At 38.3% G+C, this 16,842-nt stretch overlaps 1 protein-coding gene across 1 annotated transcript in view; it reads left to right on the top strand.

The window, feature by feature from the left end:
* The window catches only part of ST8SIA4 (ST8 alpha-N-acetyl-neuraminide alpha-2,8-sialyltransferase 4), a 103,439-nt gene extending 87,164 nt beyond the window's left edge, over window positions 1-16,275 (top strand). The window contains exon 5 of the mRNA XM_005904635.3: window positions 11,945-16,275. Coding sequence (XP_005904697.1) covers window positions 11,945-12,227 — 283 coding nt within the window. The 3' untranslated portion in view covers window positions 12,228-16,275. The remainder of the gene's footprint in view (window positions 1-11,944) is intronic.
* Window positions 16,276-16,842: the final 567 nt, after the last annotated feature.

Below are 16,842 nucleotides of genomic sequence, written 5' to 3'. Positions count from 1 at the left end.
GTTGGGTTATAACAGAAACTAATTAAAGCCTGTAGCATTATGTTCATGTTATTATTATTATTTTTATTTTTTTACCATAGGCTCCATGTGCCAGTTCAGGATTTTAAGCATTAATGCTTAAAATTATGATGGATGATTTTATAATTTTTAGATAACAAGTATCACTTTACTGTGATTTGGAGAGTAAATAAAATCATCTGCTCTCCCATTACAACTATTACAGGAAACTAGAATTGTTTTTTCAGCAAGGACGACTTTTACAAAAGAGCTATGTAACGTTGTTGAAGGAAGAGGACGCATGTCTGTCACATGACATGTTATCAAAGTTGGAATAATTTATAGTTAATAGCAAGACAGAAAGATTAGACCACTGCTCAGTTCAATTCAGTTGCTCAGTCGTGTCCGACTATTTGAATCCCCCATGAATCACAGCATGCCAGGCCTCCCTGTCCATCACCATGTCCCAGAGTTCACCCAAACTCATGTGCATAGAGTCGGTGATGCCATCCAACCATCTCATCCTCTGTCGTCCCCTTCTCCTCTTGACCCCAATCCCTCCTAGCATCAGAGTCTTTTCCAATGAGTCAACTTTTTGCATCAGGTAGCCAAAGTACTGGAGTTTCAGCTTTAGCATCATTCCTTCCAAAGAAATCCCAGGGCTGATCTCCTTTAGAATAGACTGGTTGGATCTGCTTGAAGTCCAAGGGACTCTCAAGAGTCTTCTCCAACACCACAGTTCAAAGCATCAATTCTTCAGTGCTCAGCTTTCTTCATAGTCCAACTCTCACATCCATACATGACCACTGGAAAAACCATAGCCTTGACTTGACGGACCTTTGTTGGCAAAGTAATGTCTCTGCTTTTGAATATGCTATCTAGGTTGGTCATAACTTTCCTTCCAAGGAGTAAGTGTCTTTTAATTTCATGGCTGCAGTCACCATCTGCAGTGATTTTGGAGCCCCAAAAAATAAAGTCTGGCACTGTTTCCACTGTTTCCCCCTCTATTTCCCATGGACTGCTGCTACTAGTGGATAAACACTCACATTCCTCAGGCAGAATTCAGGTATTATTTGTGAGCTTTTATAAATGAGAGCTTTAAGTGTAGGAGAAGCCATATGTCGAATCTCATTTTACTGGTAAGTAAGCCAAGGCTGAATAAGTTTAAGTAGTTTGCCCATGACCACATAGATTGCTGAAGACAAAACAAAGCCAAGACACCAACATTTGCTGCACTCTCCCACTGTTGACTGTTGTCACTTGGAGACGGCCAAGGCATGCGTATGCTCCATCTCATTAACACTACAGATCTGTAAGGTGCCAGAAACAATACATTAAGCAAGCACTTACTAAGTACTCAGTGTGTATCCAGCACTGAGTTAAATATAATGCGATAAAAATAGAAAGAGAGCACTGTGCTTTATGTAATAAAGTTAAGCTTCCCTCTTAGGATATAGTGAAGTTATCTTTACAAAGGTACACATTATACCTCCACCTTCTCTCTTTAATCCCTACCTGGGAATCTTTCTAAGGGAAGGTTCTTTAGTGTTAAATTTTATTGTGCAAACGGAATGAGATTGTAGGTCAAGAGGACTATTTCCCGTCTCTTTTCTACTGCCAGTAGTTTAGTGAAGCTGGCTTGTACTACCTTGCGAGAGCTGATTTTGCCATCCCTCCTCCAGCTCAGTGCTCACTGATGTCAGCTTCAGTTCAGTGCAGCCACTCAGTCGTGTCTGACTCTTTGTGACCCCACGGACCACAGCATGCCAGGCCTCCCTGTCTATCACAATTCTCGGAGTTTACCCAAACTCTTGTCCATTGAGTTGGTGATGCAACCCAACCATCTCATCCTATCATCCCCTTCTCCTCCCGCCTTCAATCTTTCCCAGCATCAAGGTCTTTTCCAAGGAGTCAGTTCTTCGCATCAGGTGGCCAAAGTATTGGAGCTTCAGCTTCAGCATCAGTCCTTCTAATGAATATTCAGGACTGATCTCCTTTAGGATGGACTGGTTGAATCTCCTTGCAGCCCAAGGGACTCTCAAGAGTCTTCTCCAACACCACAGTTCAAAAGCATTAATTCTTCATCACTCAGCTTTCTTTATTGTCCAGCTCTCTCATCCATACATGACCACTTGAAAAACCATAGCTTTGACTAGACGCACCCTACAGTATGATGTCATCTTAGTTGGTTGCAATTGGCCCTGATGGGAATATTTACACCACAGAAATTGACAGGTCCTACAAAAATGCAACTCTCTCTCTCCCCTAGCCAGTGTCTGCTTTAAAACATTTACCAGCAGGTCAGTGTACAACACCAGCATTCATTGGGCAGAACTGGACAAGTTATTTTTTTACTTCTTGAGCTATTAACTGCACCTTATGTGAAGTAGGGATAGCAATATATCCTATAGCATATATCACAGGATTTTAAGAGGAACATGTGAGAGTACTTTGAAAATGTATGAAGTGAAATTAGTAATATCACAATAATGGGAGTTATATATTCAGTGATAAAACATGAGACTCTTGGCAAAGCCAATATAGTGTAAGTGGATCTAGACTTTCTTACCCCTATATCTACGCTCAGCCTGACAGTGTACCTGGTCAGATGAAAAGAAGAGTGAATTCAGAGTCAAAGAATCAGGCAAAAGACTCATTTCTATAGTATACATCAAGTAACAGATAGGAACCAAATACAATGTAGATTATTAGCCCACAATAGTAACCCTATTCCTTTTCACAAGCTCTGAGCTCTCTATGCCTCTGATGAATTAGGCTTATGAAGGTGGATAAAATATTTTCTGTATGTATACTATGAAGGGCCTCAGCAGAAAGAATTTTCTGTCTTCTTTTTATCACCTATTCAGTACAGAGCTCTGCATATAAAGGACACACAGAAAAAGATTACTGATAAATTTGACCTCTTGAGGTTGCAAATTCCTGCTTTCATTTTAATGACACTTCAAAATACTTTTAGAAGCCTTATTCAAATCTGCATGAAAATCCCTACCCTTTGATTCAGTGTCACTGCCTTTGGCATTTTCAATGTGGTTAAATAAGTTACATATTGAAACTACGAAATCATCTTCTGACTTCAAACACTTTTGAGAGTGCTTATGTGGAAAAGTGGGTACTTTATACTGGTCAGCTCTTATTTACCTTTGAAAAAAAAAAAAGAAAGCCAAGACAGTTCCCTCCATAAAACACATCACTATTGATACTAGACTGTCAATCACCAAAACACCCTACAGTTGTTTATTTTTCCTGATGTGAACTCTGTGTTGCAGATTGTCCTAAGGACTTGCTGTTCCAAGATGAAGGCTTTGTAGAAGCTAAGGAATCCTATTCTTTTTTAGCTGAAATTGAAATCATCATAGCCAGATAGATGTGGGCTTGTCATTCTCAAATTCCATGACCTTAATATGGTTATTTAACCTTCCCAAGCCTTGGTGTCCTCATCTGTTAAATACATTTACAGGTTTGTGGTAAGGGTCAAAGGAAGAAGGCTACATATATGGAACTCTTAACACTGTCTCTGGCACATTATAAATAATACATTATTATTACTGTTACTACCTTTTAATAAATCGCCTACTCCTGGGTTTACTCCTATCTTGCCAAATCACATTAAATATGCTACTCTGTCCTTTTGTTTCCTCAGATAAGAATTTGGTATAAGATCTATCACGTTTTGCTTCTCTGGAATAATAGAATTAATTCATGGTGGACTAAATTATTCTCAATGAGTACAGTGAGAACTCAGTGAAGTTCTTTAAAAAAAAAAAAAAATCACCAACCCTAGTTTTGTGACAAGCCAAGCTATCTCAACAATTCTAAAAGATATCATGAAGGTTACCACAAGAGTTTTACGAAAAAAATAAGTTTTATGCACTTTTAAAATCAAATCATGTTATGTAGTATGCTGCAGACTGGGAATACAATGAAAGGACAATTTGAATAGTTGAAAATAAAACAGCAGTGATATTCTATTTCAGAATGCCCAGGGATGATTGCTTTGAAGTCTTAAACTTTATAATCTGAACACACATACTCCTCCTAACAATGAACTTAAATAATGACAAGCGTGGAAGACACAATTCCAGAATACAATATTCAGATATTATAAAAGAATTAGTTTAGGGGTGTGGAGTGTAGAATTGGAAAGATGCAAACATCTTCTGCAAAGACAATGAAAACGAATTCTTTTATAATGTCTGAGATTTCTGCAGACATTGTACACCCAGAAGCCACACTGTGTACCTTTAACAGAATCTTCCTCTGGAGCCAAGCTCAAAGCTCGGTTGCGGGAGGGTAAGTATGAGTGGAGAAATACAGAAGATTCATTGGAACTCAGAATGCACAGGCACACTGGGCTGTGTACTCCACCTCCCATCCCAGAGAAAATAATTTCTGGACTCTTGAATGGATATTTTGCTTATAGTATAATATTAAAACTGTTGGCACAGTGGGAATTCATTCTCTCTATTCAAATTCTTCTAGAAATTTCCTTGGTTGATTTCAGGAAGAATAATATTTGAAGAGGAAAAAATATATTACTTCTAAGCTTTTTGACTTCTTTGTTTAAATATAAATACAAATTAATATTCCTTATTTGCCAGTGTGTTGAGTATGAGCTATCATCAGTATGTTAAATACTACTTTGAATTTAACATTTTTTGCTTTAATTTCAAAAACATGTGTTTCTGAAAACAATCATGCATGTTGGCTCCTGAGGTGATTATTATCTAATTGATTATGAGAGAAAATGTAACCTGTTGCAGGCTTTAAAATCAAGAAGCATCTATTAAGTATGTTGGGCAGAATTTTAGAAACGGAGACCTAATTGAAATAAAAAGGTGTTTATTTGGAGTTTGTTAGGAGACATATATTTGCCCAGGAGATATATATTCAAGAAACACTTGAATTGTGTACCACAGAACTATACAATGAAGGAGGCTTATAAAGGAAAACAATCTCAAGGTTGCAGTTAGTTACATGAGTGGTGGTGGTTTAGTCACTAAGTCGTGTCTGACTCTTGTGACTCCGTGGACTGTAGCCCACCAGGCTCCTCTGTCCATGGGATTCTCCAGGCAAGAATACTGGAGTGGGTTGCCATTCCCTTCTCCAGGGGGTCTTCCTGACTCAGGGATTGAACCTGGATTTCCTGCATTGCAGGCAGATTCTTTACCAATTGAGCTACGAGGGAAGCCCCTAGTTACATGAGTTGTGTATCAATCATTATAATTGGACCTGGCAAAAAGTAAGGGTGCTTGTTAAGTAAAGCTTGGTTGGAATCCGAAATGGTTGCATAGTCACAGGGAAAGACCTTGAGAGCTGGAGGCTGCAGCTGCCAGGTGCTGTTGGGAACACAGCTGGTGGTGAGCTTGGGCCTGGTACAGTTCAAAGACAGTTAACGTTTTCAGTGGTGCAGAGATGTGTCTGAGACCAGATCCTCAGTGACCTCTCAACTCCTTATTTTAAGCTTGTGATTACCCATTATAATATCGATTGGTCATCAAATGCATTTGCTGTGAATGTATTAAATACTAAAGAAGGTAAAGGGAACAGAATGGGAGGAGGAAGCTAGAGCTGGAACAAGAGTTTCCCGCGGCTTCAGGGAGCATGCAGTTTCACGGAGATTTGAAACAGTAATCGAATCTTGTAAACAGAGGAAACCCTAAAGCCATACGGTCAGATGGTTTTGTTTCTCAGCTAAGGAAACACACCACTGAGATGAAATGACACATCCAACCCATTTGTAGTTTCAGATGTTTCCGGGAGAAAGTAGGCTGTGGGCGCGGGATTGAAGAATAGGTTTTGTGGGCTACATGGAAGTTCAACTACTGTTACTCACTGTGTGTCAATTCCTGGGTCGGAAAGATCCCCTGGAGGAGCGCATGGCAACCCACTCCAGTATTCTTGCCTGGAGAATCCCATCGACAGTGGAGCCTGGCAGGCTACAGTCCACAGGATCACAAGAGTAGGACATGACTTAGTGACTAAATCACCGCCACCACTGCGTGTCAAGCTTTATGCTATGTTCCTATGTCCTTACTACCTCTTTTACTTTATCCTAACAATGTTGTGTTTTTCACTGAGTCCTGTCCGACTCTCTGCAACCCCACGGACAGTAGCCCACCAGGCTCCTCTGTCTGTGGAATTCTCCAGCCTAGAGTACTGGAGTGGGTAGACCTTCCCTTCAGGAGAAGGCAATGGCAACCCACTCCAGTATTCTTGCCTGGAAAATCCCATGGTCGGGGGAACCTGGTAGGCTGCAGTCCATGGGGTCGCTAAGAATCTGACACCACTGAGCGACTTCACTTTCACTTTTCACTTTCATGCATCGGAGGAGGAAATGGCAACCGACTCCAGTGTTCTTGCCTGAAGGATCCCAGGGATGGGGGAGCCTGGTGGGCTGCTGTCTATGGGGTCTCACAGAGTCGGACAAGGCTGAAGTGACTTAGCAGCAGAAGCAGCAGCAGACCTTCCCTTCTCCAGGGGACCTTCCTGGTCCAAGGATCGAACCCAGATCCTCTGCATTGCAGTTATTACCATATGAGCTATAACAATGTTATATGTTAAATATTATTAACCAAAGTCTGAAGAAGTAAAGTAGTTTTCCCAAGGACTCATAGGCATTATATTACGGATTCACACCCGTAACTTCTGACAATAAATTTGGCCTACTATAGCACACCAATGTGGTGAGTAAAAGCATTTCAAGTTGCGTTCGTTTGAAATAAGAAATGGGACTGATATGTTGGAGGAAGAGAAGATAAAATACCTTGCTGGGAAGCAGAAATAACTGTGGAAAGTTTTACATCTATAGAAAGTTACACGGCAAATCCAGGGTGAGCTTGTTTCATACAAGACAGAGTATTAGAAAATTAAAGTAGAAAGGAAGGGAGGGAAAGGGGGATTAATAGTCTTTGAAATAAAACTGAGCCTAGCTGATAGAAAATATCCTATGTATGTCTATGAGTGGTTCTAATATATATTGATTCAAAACAGCTAGAGAAACAAAAGGATTCAGCACCTTGTAGCAGTAATTGTCAATTTGTGTTTGGATTATAGGTAATACTTTTCTTCTGCATTCATTTCAAAGAAATAGATATGTGGAAACTAGATTATTTGCTGAATTGAAAACACTGCTGAATTTTAAACCATAATAGATAAGAATTTGAAATAAAAATTAGAACAGCTTGTACTGAATTGGAGTATGAATAGTTCATTATTTTATCAGTTAATTGCCTTCCATCTTTTTTCCTAATTAGAGTTAAAAACTTAACAGTCTATTTCAATGAACTGTTCACAAGAAACTTGTAGTTTTTAAATACCAGCTTGTATATAAGTAGATACTCACAGATTCTTTAAAATTGTACTGTGTTCCTGGACAAATACTGAATCTTGATAGTTTAGGTTGGCCTAAACGATTTCAAACATAACTTTAGAGCTATCGGAGAAGGCAATGGCAGCCCACTCCAGTACTCTTGCCTGGAAAATCCCATGGACAGAGGAGCCTGGTAGGCAGCAATCCCTGGGATCTCGAAGAGTCAGACACTACTGAGCGACTTCACTTTTACTTTTCACTTTCATGCATTGGAGAAGGAAATGGCAAGCCCCTCCAGTGTTCTTGCCTAGAGAATCCCAGGGACGGGGGAGCCTGGTGGGAGGCCGTCTATGGGTTCACACAGAGTCGGACACGACTGAGTGACTTCAGTTTTCACTTTAGAGCTATATTAAACACTCAGTAAACTTTTACTGATTGTATTTGGTTTGGCTCATTTTTTTTTTTTAATTTCACAGAATGTTACAGCAATAATTATGACTTTAGTTCTTGACCTGCTTTAGATGATTTTGTTTAAATTTATCTGTTACATATTGATGCCATTTATTAAGGCCTTTTCTCCTGTGATTTCTTTCTAGAAACAAATAAGATGTTATTTATTTTCATTATTTCTCAAAAAGTGTCAGTTTTTTTTTAATTATTCAAATTGTTGTATGCCAAACATCACAAAAGTTATTTATAACATGATCTTGTAATTACACACAATGTGACTTTGATGTCCCATACAAATGCTATAGTGTTACATTTTTCTGCTCCTATCTATTTTTCTCCCACTTTAGAAATAAGATAATTCAGCATGACCAATGTCCTGCCAAGTGTTAGTCACTTAGTCATGTCTGACTCTGTGACCCCTTGGACTGTAGTCTGCCAGGCTCCTCTGTCCATGGAATTCTCCAGGCAAGAATACTGGAGTGGATTGCCGTTCCGTTTTCCAAGGGGATTTTCCTGACCCAGGGATTGAACCTGGGTCTCCTGAATCGCAGGCAGATTTTTTATGGTCTGAGCCACCAGGGAAGCCCATATATTGCCAGACTATTTCCAGTAATTGACATTCCCTGATGGAAATGATCTTTTTTTTTTTTTTTTTAACTAAGCTTACTTCATTCACTTTAAAAATTTATAAATGCACTTTTTAAACTAACCAACTGCCTCAGCTGACATTTGTAACCACACACAAATCATGCTTACAAAACTTTCCTGTAATAACCATTTCATCTTAAGAACACCTGCTTTCTCAGAGCAGAGAGAGCTGCCGGCTGTATCAAAGTTTCTTCAAAGCCTCCAGGCTGTAGTTTATGCTCCTTGCACAAAATCCGTCTGTGGTTTCTTCATGATGTTAACAGTATATGTGCTACGGGTTTTGCTCCTGCCTTTGGGTTTTGAGAAAATTCTTAGATGTTCTTCTCTAAAAATTCCTTAATAACCTTCTTTACTGAGAATATGCTTTCTCAAAACACTTGCGTTAACAGAAAGTTCATAACACGTTTCACGTTGCTCACAATATTCAGCACATGCCCTTTACCCAACAAGAAAAATAAAAAGTGTGAAAGGTCAATACTGGTTCAAAGAAAAGGCAGGAAAGAAGGAAAAAAAGGAAAACAGGAATAACAACGGCTAAGTATATTTCCCCTGTTTTGGATGTAGTGAGGTCTGAAAGTCCAATATTTCTTTAACCAAATTAAATAAAACAAAATTTGGGTTTTTGTACTCATTAGTGTAGATGTATTTGATCCAGCCAGGAAAACTTCATAAATTACTTTTTAGAAAAGAAAAAGGAAAACAATATTATGTAAAATCTAAGGAAAGGATTTAAATATAGCAATGACCAGAATCAAACAATCTTACCCTCATATTTGGATAGCCAGTTATATATTTCCTTGAATAGGAAATGATAATAAAAACCAAAATTAAAAAAAAAACAAATTTTATTAAATTCATTTGTAACTAGACCACTTTTGATCTTGTGAGTTTCTACCTTGTTCCTTCATTTGCACTATATTTGTGTCTTGTCTTTTTCCCGCCCCCACCCTCCCAACTTGCTCCATTTGACGTCTCCTTTTCCCAGGCTCTAGGGTTGTATTCCTTCTTCCTTTTGATTTCTGCCCTCAGTTGGTCCAGTGGGTTGTGTTGGTTTAGTGTTGGGCGTTACTTGTGCCTGCATTCTAGTGGGAGGAGGTGAGTTTATCTTTTTCCCCTGCAATGGACAGGACTATGTGAGGTGGTATGATTTGGGATGTCTGTGGGAATCCCGTCTGCTGATGACTGGTTTTGTGTTTTTTTCTTGCTTGTTGTTTGGGAGAGGCGTCCTGCACTGGGTACCATTGGCAGCTGGGTGCTGCTGAGCTTTGTATGCAGGTATAGTCCTTCCTGGAAGTTCTCACTGATTCATAGTCCCTGGGATTAGGAGTTTTCTGGCAGTGTAGACAACTTTTTATATCAAAGAAAATCCACACTCTTCCTTAACTTTAGCTGACCCCATATAAGATCATGACTGTGGCGAGAAGGCTGGGACACCTCCTTTCCTGTTTGAGGTGGTGATTAACTTGTGACTGTGCATGCTATTCAGGTGAACAAAGCTTGGCAACAAAGGTGGATCAAACATTTTGGAGTATTTTATTGCCTTTTTAAAAGAATAGTATAAAATACTTACCAGCATTGAAAAATATTTTTCTATCAAATCACAGCATAAGCAGTGAACGATTTACAAATATTGGTTACTTGTGCTATGTTTTTGTTCTTCTGTGGGTTGAGGCAGTATTCTTAATTAGCTTTAGTAAAATGTGACCTAGAAATTGGAGTTGAATAAGTCAGTATAGTACAGTGTTGGGGGCCAGTGTGAGGCACTGCTCCCATGGCAAAGGTCATGAGGAAGGAGGCTCGACATACGCAAAGGCGGGATCGAACCTCAGGAGTCCCCCTGGAAATCCTCGAGCATCTACCCCCATAACCAGAGCCTGCCTACTTTACTACTTTGTGCTCTCACCTACACCTCTGACTTTACAGGAGCCTGTCCCCCACCACCTCTTTCAGAGAAGGAGTTAACTTAGAGCTCCAGTTAATAAAAACTCCTGGGCGTGACAAGAGTGTTTCAACCTACAAACTCCTCTGAAGGTTCTCTAGCCTGCCTGACAGGCTTGTCCGGCCACATGTGATTGCTCACAGCCTCCCAACCGTGAGAGGCACGAGATGCTTTAAACCTTCTAAAAACAGGTTCCTTAGAAAAGTTAGAAAGCTATTAGTATAAGTATAATGGGCTGATTAGAAACTGTATTGGTGAAGGGTTTTTCATTTGTTGAGCCAATGTTTGTTGCTAAGTCTCCACATCCCCTGCCCTTACACACATTAATGAATATATAGAAGAAATAAGTATTAACCTTTGATATTAATCACATTAGACCTTAGGCTAATTAAATTCTTTCCTTAACTAAAACCCACTACACCCTCACCCTATAGGAATGTAACTTTATTTGGGTGGCGTCTGTTTTAAGAATAATCACCCCTGGAGAAATAAGTGTCCTGGTTGACTGACCGCTGTCACAAGGAGAGGGTCATAAATTGTCAGCAGGCCCCCTGGCCAGAAGATGATGTAATACCCCTCAGACCTCTGTGCACATTTGTATGAAACACCTGACTTTAATAAAAGTCAGGACTGCTGTCCCCGTGTGACTTTTGTATAACATCTCAGTGTATAAAAACAGACTCTGGAAAATAAAGAATTGGCATCAGTTTCTCGAAAGACTGGTCTCCCCATGTCACTCTCTCTCTCAAACTCTGGCTGAGTCTCCATCTGGAGCGCAGAACCCACCATGCTTACTAATTATGCCTGGGCTTCTAAGATCCGACTGGGGAGGCCTCAGTGTCTCCTCTCCTTCGGGAGAATGGAAGGACGCCTGCGGCCTACGTAAGTGGTGCAAGCTTCTTGTCTTAAAGTTTTATTGGTCTCCTGTGTAAACCAAGCTACTCAGCCTCTTTTCTCCACTGAATTTTCCTGCTGAGCTATCCTCATTCTATTACTCTTTACATCTCTAATTAATATCTAATTGAAGCTATTGTATCCTGATCCTCACCGACGCCGTCCCTGCTTTGAACTCCCTGGATCAGCCGGGGCTGGACCCCGGCAGTACAGGCAAAGCATTTATGTTTGGATTTTTAATTGAAATGTGAAAGATTTTGGAAACTTGTAGGCATAGTTTCAAGTCCTCTTTTTCTGAGAAAATTGCTTAATCACTGCCCAATTACTGTGCCTTTTGCAGTTATATTTAGCCCTTTCTGAAAAGATTCTACTCTGCAGGTTCTATAAATGTTTTCTTCTAGTTCTTTTTAATATAAGATTCCACAGTAATATTTACTCACCTTCTTGGTCTCTTGGCTATTCATGTGACCTCAAAATAAGCAAGAAAATAAAGGATAAGAAAGATAAAATAAATGCATTCAATTTTCTAAATGCATGAGCAATATATTATTCCTTCAGCAATTTTTTAATGTCACTTATACAGTTACTTTTCACATTTCATTTACTTTATACATAGTATGCTTGCTATAGGTTATATTGAATGCTTCTCTAAATTCTTCTCTTGTGTGTATGTTTTTTCTTTCCAGTTACTGGCTGACAAACAAAGTTCCCATCAAAAGACCCAGCACAGGTCTACTCATGTATACACTTGCCACGAGATTCTGTGATGAGATTCACCTGTATGGATTCTGGCCATTCCCTAAGGATTTGAATGGGAAAGCTGTCAAATATCATTACTATGATGACTTAAAATATAGGTACTTTTCCAATGCAAGTCCTCATAGGATGCCGTTAGAATTCAAAACATTAAATGTGCTACATAATAGAGGAGCTCTGAAATTGACAACAGGAAAGTGCATAAAGCAATAAAGCACACCTGAAACATACAAGCAGACTGAATATGCACTTCTTTTCTGAAGATGCTTCCTAAGATTTGAAAAACAGGATCCAATACAAGACTGGGTTGCAGCATCCACCACTTACCTGAAAGGTGATTAAAGGACATTCATGAGACATCTACTACCAGCTGATGAAATACCTGCAAAGTGCTCTAAAAATTAAGTATTTTGACTTCAAGGGTCCTAGTAAGTGCCACTTCCACTCAGAACACAGTTTGAATGTATAATCAGTAGTGTTTACAAGATCCAACAATGCACTCGTCATTAGTTAACGAAGCAAAAATGTTCATCACTGTTGGGTTGCCACTGCAACGCCAAGCACATGAGAAGAGGAACCCAGGAACACAGCTCAGCCCTTGGGGAAACTGAACTGTCCTGTCAGCAGAAATCAAGATGGAAACAGTTTGAGCAGTGAAATCTGTAAGGTTAAACAACTCAAGTAAATGCCTTCAGTCAGGACTCTGAGTCTGATCATGATAAACTTTATGTTTTGTTTCTGTTCTTGTTTGCCTTCTGGAGTCTCTTTTTTTTTGGGTATCGGGGTGCTTTGAAATCCTTTCTGAGATAAATATGAATGAGATAATTGAGCTTTAAGTGATCGTTTTTAAAGTTCTTGTATTTTTTAAGCAGTTATCACACAATAACTTTGTAAAAAAAGTTTTATTTTGCACAACTGTAAACCTCCCAATTTTTTCCCAGTGGTGTAGAAGGTACCAGCTAAACTGTTTCACTCAGTAATCTTGAGCCACTCTAAAAGAAAGACAAACTCTGTGTCATCTGAGATGGTAAAATTAGCAGGAAAAAAAAAATTACTTTTGGTACCAAAGATTATACTGATGTGTCTACACGAGAAACCAGTCTCCTTTCATGAAAATAACATATTAGTATATTACGAGGCTACTAATGTGAAAATTGTCTCTAGGTATTTTAAATTTTCCAAACTCAACCTTCATTTTTGTTTGAAGGAAGATTCCACAGCTTTTACATTTCATAATGATTTTCTGGAAGCATTTGCCCGTTAGAGTAAATGTTTGACTGGTAGGGCTGAAATGTGACTTCCAGTTCTTTGATATCCCACTTGTTAATTCAGATAGAAACACTGACTTGCTCTGTAGATGACTGTTAAAATTTCTTAGTGCAGAAATAATATGATTAATAGAGTGCTGTTTTCATCACAGAGATAATTTTAAGAGGTTTAACAATGAGACTGTATGTCAGTATTTTGAACTTCAGATTAATTAAATTGACCAATATTTTTTCTATAGTTAAATTTATTCACATTATCACATTAATGTGTTTCCAGAGAAGCACATGAAATTATTAATAAAGTGATTTTTGAAAATTTTAACATATAACAGAATTGACCAACAGGCCAATTTCTGGTAATTACTACGCTGGTAGGTAATTCTGACGGTAAACTGTTTCTTTAGAAAGCAGAAGTGCTTCGTTTCCACTTCTACTCTTGGCCTGAAACAACATAGATTACTTCTTGTTTCTTAGGGAAGGCAATCTGCGAAAAGAAGAAATAGCATGAGGAATATATATGTTTTGTTTCTTGGCGAAGAAGGCCTGAAAAGAATAAATAGCATAAAGAATATACATATATATATGTTATCAAGAAAAGGATATTCATAGTAATACAGTTCTCAATATATTAATAATATGTGGTTTTCTTTTTAGAAATACGATAGAACCTTGGGGTATAGAAGATTATATTTTCTGAAAACTTATGTGTCTCAAATAAAACAAAATAGAATCCAGAAAAGAGATACATAGCCAAAAATGGATAGAATATGATGTACTTTTATCACTGAACCTCTTATTATTGGGAAGTTTTTAAAGGATTAGGTCTATATTTTGAATGTAAACTTTAAAAGTCTGATTTACCCAACCAATCAAAAGTAGGCGATTACTTAATTTGGACTTGCAGACAAGCTGTTTGAGTAGTCTTTAATTTAAATTCAATAAACATTTTGAAATCACAAGTCAATTCTTATAGATAAGATACATCTCAGAACTCATTGAAGGTAAAAAGCAACATCAAGGTACCTTGCTATTTTGTCTGCGCTTTCAACAAATGTGTTTAGACAATTTTAAGGCCATAGCAAAAGCATCCCAGACATTCGCTGTTCCGTGCATTGATGTTCATCTCATAAATGCATTGAGTAGTGCCTTTTTAGCTTCACATTGCTTTGTTACCCTATGCTTTATGTTCTCTAAATATGTTGCCCAGTTCTGAAAATTCTCAGCATCTAAAAAGGGCTTCAGTATCGACTGAGACTACTTTTGTTCATCTCAGGGAACTTTCAATACTCAAGAATGAATTTAATTAAAGGCGTTTAGTGTTCAAAGAAGACAAACTGTACAAGACCGATCCATTCCCTATTGTAGCGCTTTCCATCTCCCCTCCCCCTTCACCATCCACTATGGCCTTCTTACAGGGGTGGGGCAGGCAGATTACTGAAGGCTGACAGCAAGAATAAGAAAAAGAATTCAGATCTAACCAATCAGGGGGCAAAAGCGATCACGATGAAATCAAATTATAAGTACATACTTGAAATATTTGCGTTTGTTTTTTTTTCTTCTGAGACTATGTTCACAGCTTTAATATTTTATTTCCTTTTCATGATTTAAACCTGTACCTGGCAATACTCAGGCAGCTGAGTGTGAAACACTCCTGTCCCTTTGAGAACATGGTTGTTACTGTGCTGTTGACATGAAGAGGCCATGGAAACATTTTCATCATTATTACCCAGCCTGTTCTATACTTAAGTTGCTGGAATAAAAAATAATAAATCAGTAACAGATTTTTCTGGGCAGATCTGATGATTGAGCCCACAGGACTGATGAAATGAGACTGAAAGTTTTTCTGTCTGAAAGAAGGTGCTGGGCATTCAAATGTGTTTATGTATTGTATATCATATGAAATGTATATCAGTTGCTAATGGGAATTTCTACATATATGCTTACAGAAGCAATTTATTTAAATAATGCTGTAGGTAGTGTACATACCAACTAGTTGTTAAGCTACTACGCAGGAAGAGGGTGAACAAAGTAATTTATTTCTGATTGAGCCCGTTAGTCATAATACACACAGTGGGGTGTTTGGTTCATAAAAGAGTTGTTTTATGTGGTTATTGTTGGGAGTATCCATAATTGTGGAAGGGGTATAGGAAGAGTTATGTGTAGTTAGTTGTGACCTCTACCAGTTTGAGAGTTTCCCCATCAGACATGATCAATATACCAATGTTTGACAAGTTGAGTGAGAGAGGGTTATCGTTCCTATCTGATGAAAGAAAATCCAAATAAAGCCCACCTAGAAATAGATATTTTATTATATATGTGCTATAGATATATCTACATAGTACAAATAGACATGTGTGATACATATATACAATGTTATATATGTGTGTCTGTGTGTATACACACTGAGTCTGTAATATACACACACTAGATTTGTGTTACGCTCATGTCTTCAGGGTTTATGCTGTGAAGCACTCTGGATATAAGACCTCTTTAGAATAAAGAAGTTCTTTTGAAACTTCAGTTGCTAACCTGCTTTAAAGGGATCTACTTTGTAACTAAATTATATGTTGTTCATACCTAGAGTTATAATGAGGGTCTAGTATACCCAAATCTTTAAAAAAATTAAAAAAAAAAAAAGTCTTCAAGCTGGCAATGTATTTGAATTGCAGTTTTCAGATTGTGGCTCCAGAACCATTGTCTCTGCATTTAAGTAGCACCTTTTAATAATTACTGTTTCTTTGTGTATGCAAAAGCACAAGAGTTACAAATGTATATAGCAGGGGGAAAAAAAAAGAGTTTACAGAGGTAGTATTGCTGCATAGAATAATTGCTACTGAGTGTTTCTTATATCATCTGTGGAATTGAAAGATGAGGTTTATTCTGTCCAGTTCATTCTGTTCAACACTGTTTCCCTTTTGTTTATGTATAGCAATCAGGTGTTATTGTTTTATCATTTGTAAAACTGTAAAATAAATTAAACCCCATTTTTTTCATGTTTCTCTTATCTCTTATATCTACAAGGTCTGTTCTGCTTTGCACATCAACATAAGGTGGGTGATACCAGCTTTAACAAGCTCTACGTAGGGTTCCTGTTTTCCCTCCACATTAGCCCCAGCTATTTGCAATTTAGCCAGTCATTTCTTTAAAGTGTATACAGAACAATATGGACAATATCAACACTCTCATGGACATCCGGGAATCCTGAACAGGTGTTGTGTGTGTGTGGTGCATTGTGTTTGTAGTTGAGGGAATAGAGTGTTACATAAGCTACAGTCGTTTATATCCAATTTGTATTCCCAGTGACTACTGTCAGTGAGTCACTCCAGCTTCATGGCTGAAGAAGCCAGTGGCTCCTTACGCATTCTTATGGCTGCCCTGTGACTTGTGATTGCAAACACTATTACACCCACTTGCTCTTGTTTGCATCTCAACTTCCAAAGGATGATCCTAAAAACCACATTTTTAAAGCTTTCATGGCTTTCTAGAACTGACTAGTCTGTTTTCTGACTGCATTATTTTCTCCCAAAATTATTAACTTTAGTTTCATGAGGTCACTTTTT

Source organism: Bos mutus, chromosome 7 (assembly GCF_027580195.1).
Source record: "Bos mutus isolate GX-2022 chromosome 7, NWIPB_WYAK_1.1, whole genome shotgun sequence".
In the NCBI taxonomy this organism is placed as follows: domain Eukaryota; kingdom Metazoa; phylum Chordata; class Mammalia; order Artiodactyla; family Bovidae; genus Bos; species Bos mutus.
Note: the sequence above shows the minus strand (reverse complement) of the source record. Positions and strands in the feature narration are given on the sequence as shown.